This window comes from Abramis brama (assembly GCF_963993115.1).
Source record: "Abramis brama genome assembly, chromosome: 7".
Lineage (NCBI taxonomy): Eukaryota > Metazoa > Chordata > Actinopteri > Cypriniformes > Leuciscidae > Abramis > Abramis brama.
In genome coordinates this window covers 39,754,024-39,772,613 of record NC_139969.1, presented here as the reverse complement: position 1 = coordinate 39,772,613, position 18,590 = coordinate 39,754,024, and the positions used below count along the sequence as shown (strand labels likewise).

Below are 18,590 nucleotides of genomic sequence, written 5' to 3'. Positions count from 1 at the left end.
CGTAATTGTTTGCGCACACAAGGCATCTGTTAAAAATATCTTCATTTGTGTTCTCCACAAAAGTCTTACTGGTTTGGAGCGACATGAGGGTCAGTAATTAATGACAGAATTTACATTTTTGTGTGAACTATCCCTTTACTGTTTTCTAATGTGGTTATAATTGGTCATTGTTCTGTTTTATAAACATTTTCAATATTTTTAAGATTTATTGTTTTGAAAAAATGTTTATACAGAAAAGAAAAATTTGATAAGTCACAGTAAAAACTTTAAAATTGTTTAAAAAAACTAATGTTTCAAATAAATGCTGCTCTTTTGAAAGTTCTATTCAAAGAATACTGAAAACTGTATCGTAGTTTCCACAAAAATATGAAGCCGTACAACTGATAATAATCAATTTTTTTGAGAATCAAATCATATTATAATGATTTCTGAAGGATCATGTGACACTGAAGACTGAAGTAATGATGCTGAAAATTCAGCTTTGCATCACATGAATAAATTACACATTACTATATATTTACACATATATTTATGAAAAGTTATTTTTATTGTAGTAATATTTCACAATATAACTGTTTTTAGGGTATGCTTGATCAAATGCAGGCTTAAGATGTGATCAGGACAGTGTTTTTTATGTGAAAGATGTATCTGATGTGTCAATAAATGGTCTGCAAATCTTTTATGAATTGTTTTATTATGAATATTAAATATAATCATGAATTCACAGTTGAAATTAGGCCTGAAAAAGACGTATTTTCAACTCACTTTACAACCTAATTTAGATTTATAATTTATGTTATACTTATATTATAAATTATAATATAGAAATTATATAAATATTAAAGATTTTTAAACAGGGAAAGTTCTGGGAACCAAAAATTGTTAACTGGGTTGTATTAAATCATAAAACAGAATCCAGAAAAATATTTCTGGAATATGAGATATGTAGAGATATATGTGGTATAATATCCCGCTCCAGTGCAGTAGGTGTCGGTGTGCAACTGTTCAGCTGTTCCAAACCCTCCTGTAAAACACACGAAGAAGAGGAAAACGAAAGTAACAACACCTGTTGACACCTAAACCTGTTGCTCACTAATAACACTCGCGGCCATTTATGAGTTTAATCCACAATCCATCGAGACCAGGAAGAGATTCTGAGAACGACGCGCGCGGACTGACAACAAGCGCTACTGAGTTTTAAATACTTATAAATTCTCTTCTTAGTGGACAAGACTGCAGGTAAGTTTAATACATTCTCCATTAAAGTCATTTGTAATTATTAGGAACTTCATATTGTATATTAAGCGTGATTTAAATGTGAAGTTACAGAAGGCTGTTCTTCTGCTACTCCGAACAGACGAAGAATCTGCCAGAAATTACAATCTTTTGAAGTAAAAACACGAAAAGTTTTATTGATAAAGGGTTATTGAAAACAAATATGTTTTTGAAAGTTTTCTTACATTTCCTCTTATGTTTTAGGCTGTTGTTTTTGTGATGTGAAATCGAAAGTATTTTTGAAGCAGACATTTACAGTAGACAGAGATGAAGCCTAACGTCAATGAACAACAATCTGATGTTATTAAACTGAATATTTCAGTTCATATATAGCAATTATGAATAGTAGTTATACAGTATGTCTATAATAATTCTGGTTACTTTTACGTTAGTTATTTTGGAATCATTTGAAAGTAATGAAATCAACCACCATTGTGAACTTGAAGTAGTGATTAAATGACAAACGATTCAGCAATTAATAAAGATTGGGTAAATATGATTGTAAAATTATATTATACTGTAATAGAGAATACAACAAATTGGGTTCAGTTTTCCCAGCACTGCACATTTCTGTTCTCCAATGAATTCATATTTAGAGTCAGTTAAACTCATTAAACAATCAGAAATGATTAAGACCATTCGGTTATTTTACATGGCAATATATTTGTTTGTAACTCACTTTATTTTATACATTGTTTTTGCTGTTGCTGTTGTTGATGATAACTCAGCATTCTTCATTATTGTCTTGAATAAGATGTTCTTCATCTGTGTAAAATGGTGTCATTTCCAGGTGATGCTGAAGGATTGAGTGTTTTCAGAAAGCAGTGCTGATCAGTTTTCAGTGTCAGTTTAGCTGCAGTATGTCAGAGGAAAGAGGAAAGGACTCTCTCTCTCAGAGGAGTCTCTCAGAGAAACACAGGTAAGACTGCGTCTGTTTTCATCAGTTTAAACTCGACTGGACTTTGTGTTTCCCTGTCAATAACAAAACTTTAAGCATTGTTTTATATTTGCAAATGCTTTGAACAACTTCACTTTTGAGCTTTTTAAATTAACTTTTACATTGTCTATAAAGCCCTGTTTGCTCTATAGAAAATATCACAGTTAATAATTTGTTAATAACCTTCTAGACGCTGAATTAATCCAAATATATGACTTTAGTTTCTAGATCATAAAATTATTGATAGACATTAGAAAACAACTATACACTTAATTTAATTCAAGAATGCCAACAAAACTTTGTCGCAAAACAAAACATTTCTGCTCTCTATTTCTGTCAATAAACAAAAACTTGACATGTTGTCTAAATTTATAATTCTCAACATATATTAAAGAAATTGGTAAACTAATGTGAGCCAGTAAATAAAATGATTGTTAACTATAAAACTGTAAATTGTGTGAGTGTGTATTTCTGTGGAGGATTAGATAGAGACACAGATGTGTTTCACACACAGTTGATCCTCCTTTACTGAAGGGTTTTCTCTCTATTCTTTGTGTCATCAGTGTAAGATCAGGCTCACATGTGTCCAGCTCTGTGTCTCTGAAGAGTGATCGGTCTAAAGGTCATCCACCAGAGTTCAGTGAGAAAACACCATCATCTAATAAAAGGTATTTTGTGTTACTATTTTTTTGTCACACATTGACTGTGTTTAAAAGTTGTATCAGTGAATACCAATCATGAAACATGTTTAGATTAAATATTTGTCAGAGTATTCACAGCTAATGCTTATTTCTCTTTCTGTAAAATATCAGTTAGTATTTTATTTTACTAATTTGATTACAGGCTTCAATATGAGACATTAGACTCAGACGTTCAGACTCACAGGAACCACGAGAATTTCAAAGACAATCTTCTAGGGATCTTCCAGGTAGGAAAACACATTTTTATAAATGTTTAATATTTCTAACAAACAAATATGTTATTGAACAAAAAATGTAATTAAATTTTTCTTGATCACTTATTTTTCTTTTTAAAGACATTTTAGCTCAACATGGTTATTAGAATGTTAGTTTTTTAACTGGATTTTTAATGTACATGTATTATAATTACTGAATAAATAGTGTTGACCAAATGTAGATGTACAATTTGGCTTAAATTGTGTTACTCTGTCTTTTCTCTTACTTTTGTTTGTAGGATCTTGAGAGCAAAATAATCACATTTCTGAAGAATGAGCTGGAGAAGTTAAAGAAAATATTACAGAAAGAGAACACACAACACTTTGTGAAGGACTTTAATGAGAACAGATCCAGTATCAAATCAGCAGCTCTTGATCTCACACTACATTACCTGAGAGAGATGAAGCAAGATGAAGCTGCTGATGCTCTAGAAGGTTAGAGACTCATGATCATCTTTCAGATTGTCTCATAAATGTAGGAGAGAAAATGAAGACTAAAACTATCTATTGTCTGTTCCTGTGTTTAGATGAGCTGTTCTTCATTCATCAGCTGAAATGTGGCCTAAAGAAGAAGTATCAATGTGTGTTTGAAGGAATTGCGAAGCAAGGTGACTCCACACTTCTGAATAACATCTACACAGATCTCTATATCACTCAGGGCGGCAGTGAACAGGTCAATACTGAACATGAGGTGAGACAGATTGAAGTTGCTTCCAGGCGTCATGAAGCACAAGAGATACAGGTTGATTGCACAAATTTGTTTGAAGCGCCTGAACAAGACGAGGAGATCCGAACTGTACTGACAAAAGGAGTCGCTGGCATCGGGAAATCAGTCTCTGTGCAAAAGTTTGTTCTGGACTGGGCTGAAGGAAAAGAAAATCAAGATATCAGCTTCATATTTCCTCTTCCATTCAGAGAGATGAACTTAAAGGAGAAAGAAAAACTAAGTTTGATGGACCTTATAACTCAATTTTTCCCGGAGACAAAAGGACTGAACCTTACAAGAAGGAATCAGTTCAAAGTGCTGTTCATCCTTGATGGACTGGACGAATGTCGCCTTCCTCTGAAGTTTGACTGTAATGAGACGTGGCGTGATGTATCGTCACCAGCCTCTCTGGATGTTCTCCTAACGAACCTCATGAAGGGAAATCTGCTTCCCTCTGCTCTCATCTGGATCACCACCAGACCAGCAGCTGCCAGTAAGATTCCTCCTGACTGTATCGACCGGCTGACAGAGATACGAGGATTCAGTGACGCACAAAAGCAAGAATACTTCAAAAAAAGATTCACTGATCAGAATCAGGCCAACACAATCCTAGATCACATTAAACAATCAAAGAGTCTCTTTATCATGTGCCACATCCCAGTCTTCTGCTGGATTTCAGCCACTGTTCTCCAGAACATTCTGGAGGAGAAAAGAAATAATGATGTGAAAAACACTCAGGCTGATGAGATCTCTAAAACACTGCATGAATCAAACACTGAAGACACTCCCAAGACTCTGACACAAATGTACACACACTTTCTCCGCTTTCAGATCCAGCAGAGCCGCCGAAAGTATGATGGAGAATACACACCAGATGTTTCCTGGGATAAAGACGCCATTCTTTCACTGGGAAAACTGGCATTTCATCAGCTGGAAAGAAACAACCTGATCTTCTATGACACAGACCTGGAAGCCTGTGGTATTGACGTCTATAAGGCATCAGTGTACTCAGGCATGTGTACCCAGATCTTTAAGGAGGAAACAGGGATTGTTCTTGGTACCATGTACTGCTTTGTTCACTTGAGCATTCAAGAGTTTATTGCAGCCCTTTATGCACATCTGTTTCTAGACATCAACAAGACAAGTGTGTTTGATCATGAGTCTACAGAACAGGAAAACAGAAATGAAACCATGACTGATTTTCTCAAGACTGCAGTGGACAAGGCGCTCGAGAGTAACAATGGACACCTGGACCTTTTCCTTCGCTTCCTCCTCGGTCTGTCACTCCAGTCCAATCGACGACTCTTACGAGGTCTGTTGACACAGCAAGACGGCAATGACCAGAGCAACCAGGAAATAGTTCAGTACATCAAGCAGAAATTAGAAGATAATCTTCCTGCAGAGAGATCCATCAATCTGTTCTACTGTCTGAATGAACTGAACGATCAAACTCTGGTGAAAGAGATTCAGACCCACCTTACCAAAGGAAGTCTCTCATCTGGTGACCTTTCACCTGCCCAGTGGTCTGCTTTAGCCTTTGTGTTGTTGACATCAGAGGAAGAGCTGGAGGAGTTTGAGCTTCAGAAATTCAAGAAATCAGACGAGTGTGTCATTAGATTATCGGCAGTCATCAAAACCTCCAGAAGAGCCCTGTAAGTCTTTTAATATATTTTGTCATGTTTAGCTCTCATCTGAAAAATGCATTTGTCTACATTACTCTACTATAGTGATTCCCCATCATAAACAAGAACCTATACCTGTAAAGGTTTTGTGTGTGTGTGTGTGTGTGTGTGTGTGTGTATGTGTGGAGACAGTTTATCAAAACTAAAGACAAATTATAAAAAACATGTAAAAATGTTTGCATGTTTGTTTTGTATCATATCATATTACCACATCATATATTAGTTGTCCCTCTGGTTCTCCCAGTAATTAGATATTTTAAATAGAGATGCACCGATTACAATTTTCTAGGCCGATACCGATTTTAGCCGATTCCGATTTATTTTTTTCTAAACCACATTACAGCACACACAAATATTTATTTTCTATCTTTTCTTTAATAGAACATTTTGCATAGAACATAGATCATTTTTTGAACAGATAATCGCTATAAAATAGAACTATAAATTACTCCTGGTGTGGGAAATACACACATATATATATATATATATATATATATATATATATAGTATATAATATATATATCCTTGCAGTATAAAGATATTTCTATATTTCTATAATTTCGGGCTAGTTTACTTTATTTTTTGTAATCATAACCACTGCTCCTGCTCCCGGTGTGAATGCACTCATTGATTAACATGCACACCAAAAAAAATACGCGCTGCTCACATTTGCGGTGTGAAACAGCCGTAATTCACGAGGTTTCCTACATGTGCGTTCCGTATGCACGTGTGATGATGATGTTGCGCAATGTTAATCATGTGGCGCTCAAGTGTATTTGACCGGCATAAAATCGGCATATGTCCGACTGAACGGACGGTCGCCGGTAATGGCGATCACCTGAAAATCGACCAATTCCGGTCACCAGCCGATCAGTCGGTGCATCTCTAATTTTAAATGCTTATTTCTATGAGTAATTCTGTAGTTTAATGTAATAATAATGTAATGCAATATGTAGATCGAGATATTTACAAATAAACATTTATCAATAGCCTGTTGTATCGTATTTGATGTACACATTTTAAGATGGTTTTTCTACAATTTTTTTTTTAAATTGTTGTTCCAAAATCTCTTTTTTACATAGAATTTTTTTTTTAAATATATTTTTCTAATTTAGTAATTAAGTAAAATAACTATACATTTAATTTTCAGCAATTGTTATGGATGTTTTTTGTTACTATCTTTAAATTAATGATATATCACCCGTTGGCCACCCTGCTCTCTAAGATATCGGCATCAGCCATCGGTTGACCTTAATCTTGAAATAGTAAAAACAAATAACATTTCTTAGGTTCGTAGGTTTAAGTAATCTTAGCTTTATTCAAATCATTAAACATTTGTAGCAACAATGACATCTGCTTTTCACATTAAGTGAATCATGTGATGTCGAACACATCGTCTTTGTCCTTAGGAAAACAACGCTGGTTAATTATTCTCTCGAGGACCATTTACCAGTGCCCATGTGGCTGGTATCCCCCCAGTTCAGCATGACCTTTCCCCCGACTTTACAGCCGCGTGACAAGCCTCCAGACATTCCACACACACACACACACACTCGTGGACTTTAAAACAAATCTCTTACATAACAAGCCATTACTAAATGCTGATATGTATTCCTGTGTTTCTCAAGTGTCGTCACTTGCCATAACGGAAACACTGACAATTTTATTGTGTGTTTAATCAAACTTTATTTGTGTGTAATGATGCATATGAATGTAACGTTATTTGTGTCCTATATTTACCTGTAATCCTTGGTATCTGTCTGACCGTCCTGTTTTAATTCAACCAGTCACACATAGGAGATTACAGTAAAATGTATTGTTCTGTGTGTACAATCTTAAGAGGAAATATGAACTCTTTTTCTCATAAGACATATGGTCAAGGTAGGCGTCTTCTTCACAAACAAAGAAACTTTCTTCCCGCCTCAGATCAGAAGATCTGATTTGCCGTTGCCCCAGAAAGAGGGCGTAAACAGATGTCTTTTAAAAAGAAGAGACCTCCTCTTCCCCTTCTCTCTCATCTCCGGCTCTCGCTCTGACCTCCTCCTTCTCCGCGCAGCGCTTCTCCTCCCAACGCAACCAGCTGGACAGGCCTTGCCTTGTCCTCTGGGACGCATACCCCGCGTCATGTAGAAGCTGCCGTTCCTTTGCAACTAAGCTCATACGTGCCTTTCCCCTCCAAAAGGGAAATGATCTAACTTTCTCGGTAACGTTAAATTCAAGTGAGCCTTTACATCGTCTTGCGAAACGACCCAGAAGACGAATCTAGACGCAAACCAGACGGACACGCGCACGCGCGCGTCCCTTTTCAGCACCACACTGAAAGAGCACAGAATCTTGCAAGTATCTCTCTCTAAAAAGCTGATTTCAGGTGTCTAGGTCTTAGGTCTGTGAATTAAGTTACCCTCTTTTCTTTTCTCTCACCTTATCACCTTATTTCTTATGTTCTTGTTTGTTTAAATGTGTGTTTGTTTTATTGTTTGCATTTTTACGTACGTTTATATTTGTAGCTCATATAATCTCTCTAGTTTTGCATTTATTAAAATCCATTTATACTTTTAACTGTCTCTGTGTTTGAAAATCCACCTTATAAGTCAATGAAATCAAAGATCTAAGCTACAAGCTCGATATTATAGACTACCTTGAGTAGTTTTTTTTTAATTCATAAACTCAGAAAGTTTGATGTTCGTGGCCAGAAGATAAACTTTCTTGGAGTTTGTAAACAGGGATACTCCTTCTTAACTGTGATAATCTTACATTTATTCGCTGGACGAATAACTGATGACCAGACCAGTTACGGAACAAGGTAATCTCGATAATTTATAAAGTAAATGTACATGCGATTTCTGAATTATTATGACCATGAGTTATGATTATTAATATTTCCAAAATTCCCTAAATCCTTGAGCTAATTCGCATTTACCCAGAGTCGTTTATGCTACACATTTTATGTCAAAAAGACATGTAGAATTATAGCGAAAGGCCTTTAACTTGCCATAAAAGTGTGAACTGTCTCATATAATGGTGTCGGTGCAGTCAAGTCAATAATTTTGTTGAATATTAAGTGTCCCCAACTAAGCAAGACACAGGCAACAGTTGCAAGAACCTAAACTCTGTGACATAAATAGAGTAAAAATCCTATAGCTATAAAAGCTTTACACAAATATTTTTTCAAATATGCTTCATTTTATCTAGGTTATTTGTCACTGAATAAAAAACACTAATGTACAGGAAATAGTAGTTTTTGAAGATGAATGTTAGTTTAACTCAGCCTCTTTGCTGTATATGCTGTTTATGTAAAAATGTATTTAATATTTAAGTAAAAATGTATTTAATATTTGTTTATAGAATATGTATTGTATGTGTTCCATCTAATTCTGTGTTGTGACTTATTGTAGGTTAAATGATTGTAACTTAACAGACAAAAGCTGTTCAGCTCTGGCTGCAGTTCTTGGATCAGATACCAATCTGAAAGAGCTGAACATGAACAATAATATTCTGCAGGATTCAGGAGTGAAGCTACTCTGCACTGGACTGAAAAAGTGTAAATTGGAGATACTGAGGTAAGTTGAGCCACAGGAGTCACATGACTAGAGTGAGGTGCGATGACTGACAGGACGATGCCAGAGGCAAAAGACAACTTTTGTGAAAAATTCAAAGATCTTTTATTTATTTGTAACAATGTGGGTATACCATATCAATCCTGTCATTGTGCAATTTTATTGTTGTTGTGTTATTTCATCGAGTAATATTGAAGTGACATTAAGCATTCATTTTGTTCCAAGAAAAGGAAAGATCTAACATTAAATATCAGAATAAGAGCTCTGGGGGGTTAATAATGGCCGGAAGTTAGTTATTTTAGTCGATAAAGTTTTAAATAAGAATATTTTTCTTACATGAACGTATCGCTTCACTTCAGAAGGCCTTTATTAACCCCCCAGAGCTGTGTGGAGCACTTTTATCATGGATGGATGTACTTTGATGGACAACCATTCACTGCCATTATAAAGCTTGGAAGAGCCAGGAAATGTTTTTAATATAATTCCTATTGTTTGTATTCATCTGAAAGTAGAATGTCATATACACCTAGGATGACTTGAGGGTGAGTAAATCAAGGGCTAATTTTCATTTTTGGGTGAACTATCCCTTTAACACCTAGTACTGCACTGTAATGCAAATAATGGCAAGGGATTATAATATTTAGTGGATAAAGTATTTTCTATATATGTATATTTTACTTCCTATAAGTTAACACTTAAATTGTGCTGTTTTTGTTTATAATTTATACTTTAGTGATGTAATCATTACTTGCATACCTAGTATTGAGTCAGAATTCAGATGATTATGTTTGATCTGGTAAATCTGCCACAGAATGGAGGGCGATATCTGGTAGAAATCACTTCTCTTAATATTTTATGTGACAGGATTAATGTATTTTAGTGCTTTTGAGGGAGCTGTGTATCTTTTGATTCTGCTTTCAGCTTTGCAGCTAGTCTCGACTAAACACTAGTTTCTGAGTGTTTTACACCACTGTGAAGGTATTTTGGTCCATTTTTCCCTCTCCTCCTTACAAAGCTGCTTCAGCTCAGTGACATTTGTAGATTTTCCAGTATGAGCTGTGTTTCACGTACTTCCACAGCATTTCAATGGAGTTGAAGTCTGGACTTTAATTAGGCCATTCCCAAACGTCTCGGTTACGTACGGTTACGTACGGTAACCCTCGTTCCCTGAGTGAGGGAACGGAGACGTCACGTCGGTAGGAGTTACCAACGAATCGGGATCACGCTAGGGAGACCAATTGCCTTCGAGTGAAACTAAAACGAGCCAATGAACATTGGCATGCAAGACTTGCATTCCGCGCCCCGCCTGCCAGTGCCGGTATAAAGCGGAAGTGCAAGCATACACAGAACGGTGTCCGGTCCTCCGCGAAGGTACAGCAACCATGGCGACGGGACGTGACGTCTCCGTTCCCTCACTCAGGGAACGAGGATTACCATATGTAACCGAGACGTTCCCTTTCGTTCGGGTCACTCCTACGTCACGTCGGTAGGAGTTAACAAATGAATTGGGATCCCTAACAAAACGCTATGGTGCTGGCCCCTTCCAGCGCCCTGCCTAAGCTTCCGCCAGCAGTTTCTTGGAACTTATCTTATGTGCGGAAGCTTAGCTGAAAAGATCACACTGCTGTTCCGCAAGACCCGCTCAGTGGATATTGGAAAACACTGGGAAAGCGTGCCCATTTTCGTAAGAGGGAACGCTGCGGAGCCCAAAACTGCCCGAAGGGAGGCACTAGGAAATACACATGTGCACTAGCCCGGAGGGTAGTGAACACATGGTAGTCTCTGAAGTAGTCAAAAATAAAGATGAAAAACCGCACTCTCAAAAACAATCTCAATTCTTTTAAAAACAATCTTTTCGGTGTTTCACAGTACACACTGATGATGGCTTAGGCCGAAATGCGTCTGTGTGGACATGGTTATAATAAATTTATGAAACTATACTTTGAGAGTGCGGTTTTTCATCTTTATTTTTGATAACTTTTTTACTACTCGCACCCATAAATAATTTTGGAGTTGAGCGCGCCTGTTCTCGATAGTCTCTGAAGTAGTCCCAGCCCAGACTCAGCAGAGACGACAGAGCGGACTCTGTCGAGGGGAAGACACTGGCTAACCCGGGGGGTAACCGATCGTGGAGAAGACACATATGGGGTCGCCATAGGGACCACTGACATAAGAACCCCAGCCTGAACTCAGCTCATAGTGAGAGGTAACAGGCCTGGCGACCGGCGATCCGCCTCAGAGGAACTCACGAGGTTAGCCATTTGTTGGGTAACCAACGGAGCAGGAAACGCATGTATCTGGCCCATAGGGCAAGAATGGCGTAGCAAGCCAACACTAACCTAATTCCTCGCACTACTGGCCGTAGCGAGTACACGGGAGGAAACAGGTTCTACACGAAGGCTATAAAACCTAGTGAACGTGTTAGGTGTTGCCCAGCCCGCAGCTCTGCAGATGTCTGTCAGCGAGGCGCCTTGAGCCAACGCCCAGGAGGAGGCAACACTCCTAGTAGAGTGGGCCCTCAACCTAGGTGGGCAAGGCGAGTCCTGGGTGTCACACCCGGACGATAGCATCCACTAACCAGTGGACTAACCTTTGCTTGGAGACAGCCTTCCCCTTCTGCTGGCCTCCATAACAGACGAAGAGCTGGTCTGAGGTCCTAAAGCTTTGAGTTCTGTCAATGTAGCAGCGCAAAGCGCGAACAGGACAGAGGAAAGCCAGGGCTGGGTCTGCCTCTTCCGGGGGCAGCGCTTGCAGGTTCACTACCTGATCTCTAAACGGAGTGATAGGAACCTTGGGCACATATCCGTGCCGGGGTCTCGGAACAACGTGAGAGAAGTCTGGCGCGAACTCTAGGCACGATTCGTCGACCGAAAATGCCTGCAGGGGCGGCTGCCGTGAGAGCTTGTCGGCTGCACGGTTGAGCACACCAGGGATGTGAATGGCTTGAAGTGACCGGGCGAGTCGCAACATACGACGGGAGCGTAGACCACCTTGGCGGTTGATGTACGCAACGGTTGCAGTGCTGTCCGTATGGACCAGTACATGCTTGTGCTGAAGTAGCCCTCTGAGGCGGCACAAGGCTAAGCGTACTGCTTGCAATTCTTGGCAGTTGATGTGCCAATGCAGTTGGGGCCCCGTCCACAGACCCGAAACTGCATGCCCGTTGTATGTGGCCCCCCAGCCGTTGGCAGAAGCATCTGTGAAAACCACAGCATGCCTGGACACCTGGACTAAGGGCACTCCGACCCGTAGAAATGCAGGGTCTGACCAAGGGCTGAAGGTTTGGCGATGGTGACGGTGAGTGCGGGGTGATGTTCTACCGGAACGCACCGCTCTGCCACGCCTATCTTGGGAATCGATTGTGAAGCCAGCGCTGGAGCTGTCTCATATTGATGCAGACAGAGCGGTGTTGCTGTGGCTGCCATATGCCCCAGGAGCCTCTGAAACTGTTTCAGTGGGACTGCTGACTTGTCTTGAAAGGACTTGAGGCAGTTGAGCACTGACTGGACACCTCCGTGAGGCGCGCGGTCTGACTGACCGAGTCCAACTCCATACCGAGATAAGAGATCCTCTGCGTGGGGCAGAGTTTGCTCTTGTCCCAGTTGACCTGAAGCCCCAGCTGACTGAGATGCCGAAGCACCATGTCCCTGTGTTCGCTCAACAGATCCCGCGAGTGAGTTATTATGAGCCAGTCTTTGAGATAGTTAAGAATGCTAACGCCACGTTCTCTCATGGGAACAATGGCCGCCTCCGCGACTTTCGTGAAGACATGGGGTGACAGGGCCAGCCCGAAGGGTAGGAACTTGTACTGATATGCTCGACCCTCAAACGCAAAACGTAGAAACGGTCTGTGTCAAGGAAGAATCGAGACATGAAAGTATGCGCAAACCAATCCCGGCGACGGATGCACTCGAAGTTGCGTTTCTGCATCAGCATTTTGAACGGGAGCTTGTGCAGGGCCCGATTCAAAACTCGCAGGTCCAGGATTGGTCGTAACCCACCGCCTTTCTTGGGTACAATGAAGTAAGGGCTGTAAAACCCTGACCTCATCTCAGCTGGAGGGACCAGCTCGATCGCGTCCTTCGCCAGCAGGACGTCGATCTCTTTCCTCAGGACAGGGGCATCGCAGCTCCGCACATGGGTGAACCGGATGCTCCTGAACTTGGGAGGCCAGCGGGCAAACTGAATTGCATAGCCGAGCCGGATGGACCACCGGTGTACCCGGGGTGCAGACACGCCCTCCTTGAGAGCAGCAGTCACATCCTCTGGGTCGCCTGCCTCAGGGTCACTTCCCTCTCATCTTGCCTGGAGGTTTAGACGAACTCCGAGCAGGCTGGGCAGCTCTTTTGCGGCCGGCACCCTGCTGCCTAGGTGGAGGCTGCTGCTTAGGCTGAGCAGGGGCGGAGGCGGCGGCAGGAGGGCGCCCTCGGCAACGAGCAGTCGGCGAAGACTGGGCAGCAGCAGCCTGTTTCCGGGGCATGATGTGCTTGATGACCTCAAGAACTGTTGGGCGTAGCTCTCCACCGCGTCGCCGAAGAGGCCACCCTGGGAAATTGGGGAGTTCAGGAACTTACTCTTGTCCGACTCCCTCATATTGGCCAGGGTGAGCCACAGGTGTCGCTCCTGGACCACGAGTGTGGACATCGCCCGGTCCAGGGAACGTGCGTGAGGTCCGTCGCCGTACGCAGCTCTTGGAGCACCCATGGGTCAGTACCACCCTCCTGCATGTCACTGAGCGCCTTGGCATGGTGGACCTGGAGAAGCGCCATGGCATGCAGGGCAGAAGCAGCTTCTCTACACACATTGTAAGCCTTTCCAGTCAGACTGGAAGATAACCTACATGCGTGGGAGGGGAGCGTGGGGTTACCCCGCCAGGTGGACGCAGTCTTGGGACACAATTGCATCGCCACAGACCGTTCCACTGGGGGGATGCCCTCGTATCCCTTCACTGCCCCGCTATCGAGAGTGGTGAGGGAGGAGGAGAGAGTCGTTCTGTGTCGGGCCGTCAGAGGGGCCGTTCACGATCCCGTCACCTCGTCATGCACCTCCGGAAAGAAAGGTACTGGGGCGGCGCACTGAGAACCACCACGGCCCGCCCCAAGATACCGAACGAGCCGCAAGAGTTCGGGACACGGTAGAGGATTCCACATGAGCCCGACACTCGCAGCCGCCCGGGCAAGCATAGTGGCCATTTCCGGGTCCGGCTCGGTCAACGCTACCACACCCGAAGGGGGCAACGCAGCTGAGTTGTCATCCCCAGATGATGACCGCTCTCCCTCCAATGCAGCGATCGACATCTGGTCCTCCGGCGGAGCTTCGAAGGAAACAACCAGAGCCACATGAGATGGCCCAGCGGTCCCTTGCGAAGACCCCGATGGCAGCGATGCAGAGGAGTGAGGGGCCCGTGGGAGTCTTTCACCCGGCGGGTCATTCCTCATTGGGATCCTCAGACCACCAATGGGATTAGCTGAAGTAGCCTTCTTCTGAAATGAACCAGAAGAAGCACTAGATCGGGGAATCTCCAAAGAGACTCCCCCTCGTCTGAGGGTTCTCAGTCTCGATCTTAACATCGCGATTGTCATGTTCCCGCAGTGGGAACATGATTCATTCACAAGCGCTGCCTCAGCGTGCGCGAGGCCCAAACACGAGAGGCAGCGATCGTGACCATCAACCGGTGGCAGATATTGACCACATCCAGAAACACACGGATGAAACGTCATCCTGAAAAGGACGCGATCTTCACTCGTGTTGCTCTTTCAGAAACACTCTCTTATTGTGCTGAAGCACACAGGGATCAACCTGGCAACACAGCGGGGAAACTGCAAGCCCACTGTGTGCTCTCAACCAGATACCAGCTGTGACAACAGCTCTTTGAAAGAAGCAGATCGCGTGAAGTAACAGCCGTTACCTGGGAGACTCGTGAAGATCACTGAAATGCCGTAACACCAACACAAGAGAGGTCTTGAAACAGCAGACTTGTTGAGCTTGTGGAAAACACTATCCGAACGCTCATTCACTTAGAGGGCACAACCGGTCGGCTCTGAAGCAGAAATCAATTTGTGTATCCTCGCGCTTCCGCTTTATACCTGCACTGCCAGGCGGGGCGCAGAATGCAAGTCTTGCATGACAATGTTCATTGGCTCGTTTTAGTTTCACTCGAAGGCAATTGGTCTCCCTAGCGTGATCCCGATTCGTTGGTAACTCCTACCGACGTGACGTAGGAGTGACCGAACGAAAGGGAACTTTATTTCTCATTGTCCGACCATTTTCAGGTTACTTGTTGTGGATCATTCAGATCACAGACTTTCAGACCTGTACAGTTGTACGACTGGATAAACTGGAAGAACTGGAAGAGAGGGCAACTCTCTGAGAAAACAAGGAAATTAACATTTGAACTCTCTTGCTATATTACCATCCCCATTCGAGACACTATCACACTTGAGTTGATCACCTCCCAATTTACACATCATTCCCTCAACTTCTGTCCCCAGTCTGGGACGGTGATTAATGCAAATTCCCACTGTGAACTCATGTTTACATTTGAAAAGAGGTTTCTGCCTTGGTTTGAGTGTTTAGGGAGATGCTGAAGAAGGCTTGTGGCGATTTGTAGCTCAAATTAGCCTGTGATATAGAGTGTATGCAGGCACTCCACATCATGTATTTTATAATGTCAGGTTCGCATTTTCTCTCTTTATTCCAGAGCATTTGATGTTTTGTATTCATTACCTTTTAACTGATTATGTAATTGGCATGATACATTTACCTGATATAATAAATTGTTACATTTGATTTTATTCCGACTGACTTTGAAATAGTTTTCCCAGGTAGATTAAACTGATTTGTATGTTACTGCAAGTTTTGCATCCGATTAGTGACGACTAATATTTTGGCGCTAATTCAAGTCTACGTGTTTTGTAAAGACAAGAAGTGAATTTCCATTTAGGGCAGCAAAAGTGCTGCTTGACCAACCTAAATCTGGGTGTGTCTTACCTCTGTTTTAATTTAATGTTACTTTAGATAAGTGTACGTGGGAAACCACGGCATGGCCAATCCAAAGCTATTATAAGACAAGGATTAAGGATTAAGGATTTATATTGTTCTGGTTTAACTGATTAATCAGCTGAATGCTTTCATTCCTGTTCTAGACTCTCTAACTGCAGTGTGACAGAAGAAGGTTATAAAGCTCTGGCTTCAGCTCTGAGATCAAACCCTTCACACCTGATAGAGCTGGATCTCACAGGAAATGATCCTGGACAATCAGGAGTGAAGGAGCTCAATGATTTACTACAGGATCCAGACTGTCAACTGAAGACACTGAGGTGAGACGGGGTCAAATAATTAACTAAATTAGTTATAACTAATATATTATTTTAGCTATACAATTAGCTTGACAATTTGTTGCATCAAAATGATCAAGATCAGATCAGATGCTGCAGGTTCTGTCATGATGATGATAAACGTCAACACAGTTTAGTTGTGATACGAGCTAAAGGTCAAATAGACATTATGGGTCAGTATATGGGCTGCTATTCTGGAGTATACCTTGATAATTAAAAATGCACAATTTTATTTTTGTGCACACTTCTCATCAAAATTCTAGATAACCTTTTAGTGAAATAGTTTTCTGAACACAGTTGTTTTCCATCAAGCCCAGATTCACTGCATCTCTCTACAGCGGGTCTATGAGTCTCCAGATGTTCACGAACATGCAGTTTCACAAGCCAGTTTTCTCTGTGCTGACGTTTCTCACTTCTCCTGCTTAAAAGCCAGAAAGGTCTTAATTTCACACTCTGTATTCATACTGAAAACCATGATCTAGTGAGCTTTTGCCCTTCTGCTCTGTGAGACGTTTCTGCTCTTATGAGTTTGCTTTAGGACTGAGTGTCGCTCTAGTTTCTTTTAAATTTAGATTTATTTGTGTATTTAAATGTTCAAAGAATTTTCTTTATCATATCAATCTTTTTTGTAATGCAACAGACATTTAGTTGAGAACTGAATTGACTCTTCTGCAGGTTTTTGAGTCCTGCTACAGAGGAAGCCTGTCAGTATGTGAATAGAGTTGTGGGTAAAAACCCATTTCTCCAGAAAGAGCTGAATCTGAGTGGACATAAACTAGGAGACACACGAGTGAATCAGATCGCTGCTCTACTGCAGGATAAACACTGTCAACTCAACACACTGACGTGAGTATTGCTCATTTATTTATAATATTACTTTACTTTTAGTTGTAATGTTAGCTGATGATAATATTTCCTCACTTGTTTGAGTCAGAGCAGTTTTTTCCTCAGAGTCACACAGAGCCACAACAATTTAAAGTAATAAAATTAAACAGCAAATAAAAACACAATTAAAACGTAATATCAAGCTTTAAATATTTGGTTAAGACAGACAGTTTGTTCATGGGTCAATAATTATTTCAGTTTCTGTAGAGGCAGAACAATGTTTTTTGTGACATCAGAATCAGAAATGTTCATAACGGCTTTCAATTCATTGTTTGTATTTCCCAAAATGTAAATGCTTTCAAAACACGCTTCATGAAGCTACGAAACCTTTACGAATCTTTTGTTTCGAATCAGTGGTTCGGAGTGTGTATCAAACTGCCAGAGTCACATGATTTCAGTAAACGAGGCTTAGTTATGTCATAACTTTCGAAACGTTTGGAAATGTTTGGAAATGTCAATGGTTCACCACTGGGGGGCGATGATCTCTGTGAACCCATGAATCATGCAGATTTACTAAGATTGAACGAGTGTCTGTGGGTTTAACCTGATCTCTGATCAGTTTTATACATTTGTAGACGTTTTATACATTTGTAGATTCGTAATTATACTAATGTCTAATTAAAACGTCTGTATAAAAGGAATAATAGTAGTTAATAGTTTCTTATTGGCCTGTTTAGCTGAGCCATCCATAAAATAAACAAAACAAGCACTGAAAATTGATAAAAGAGCACATATTATACAGACACTTTTAATTAGACAGTGTGCAAAACCTGCTCTTACTCTCTCATCTCCATCACATTCTTTCTTCTTCTCTCAGTCTCCTTATCTTCACCTGTATATCTTCCCTTCCCAAAGCTGAGCTTTGATTGATACAGTCTTTGCAAACTGATTATTTCTGTGGGTTGTTTAAAACTTCTATCGTAAAACAGCTGCTTAGTTTCGCTGCTTACATCATATCTCACACTTTATGAGCGTTAACTGAAGCGTGTCGTGAAGCGTCGCGCTGGAATTCGCGCTCGACTCGCAGCTTCTGTGAACATAAAGCCCGCCTACTTTGATTTGATTGGTCATCTCAAACATTTTGACTAGAGCCCGACCGATATGGATTTTTGGGCGCCGATGCCGATACCGATAAAAAAAAGCCAGATACCGATATATCGGCCGATATTATTTATGTGTATATTATAATACAGTAGCAATATTATTTATGTGTATTATAGTACAGTAAGTTTGGACACACTTTCCAATTGGTGTGT

The 18,590-nt window shown here is 41.1% G+C and overlaps 2 protein-coding genes across 2 annotated transcripts in view; both read left to right on the top strand.

Moving 5' to 3' along the window:
- LOC311087282 (NACHT, LRR and PYD domains-containing protein 12-like) overlaps window positions 1–18,590 on the top strand; it is a gene marked incomplete at its 3' end in the record, with an annotated part of 349,673 nt that overhangs the window by 321,644 nt on the left and 9,439 nt on the right. The gene's annotated exons all lie outside the window — the stretch shown is intronic.
- LOC311087288 (protein NLRC3-like) lies at window positions 1,034–5,529 on the top strand (the record flags this gene model as incomplete). Its single annotated transcript, XM_084120595.1, has 6 exons — window positions 1,034–1,239; window positions 2,066–2,194; window positions 2,776–2,880; window positions 3,056–3,140; window positions 3,407–3,602; window positions 3,695–5,529. The coding sequence occupies exons 2-6, from the start codon at window positions 2,136–2,138 to the stop codon at window positions 5,527–5,529; spliced, it is 2,280 nt and encodes a 759-aa protein (XP_083976721.1). The 5' UTR covers window positions 1,034–1,239; window positions 2,066–2,135.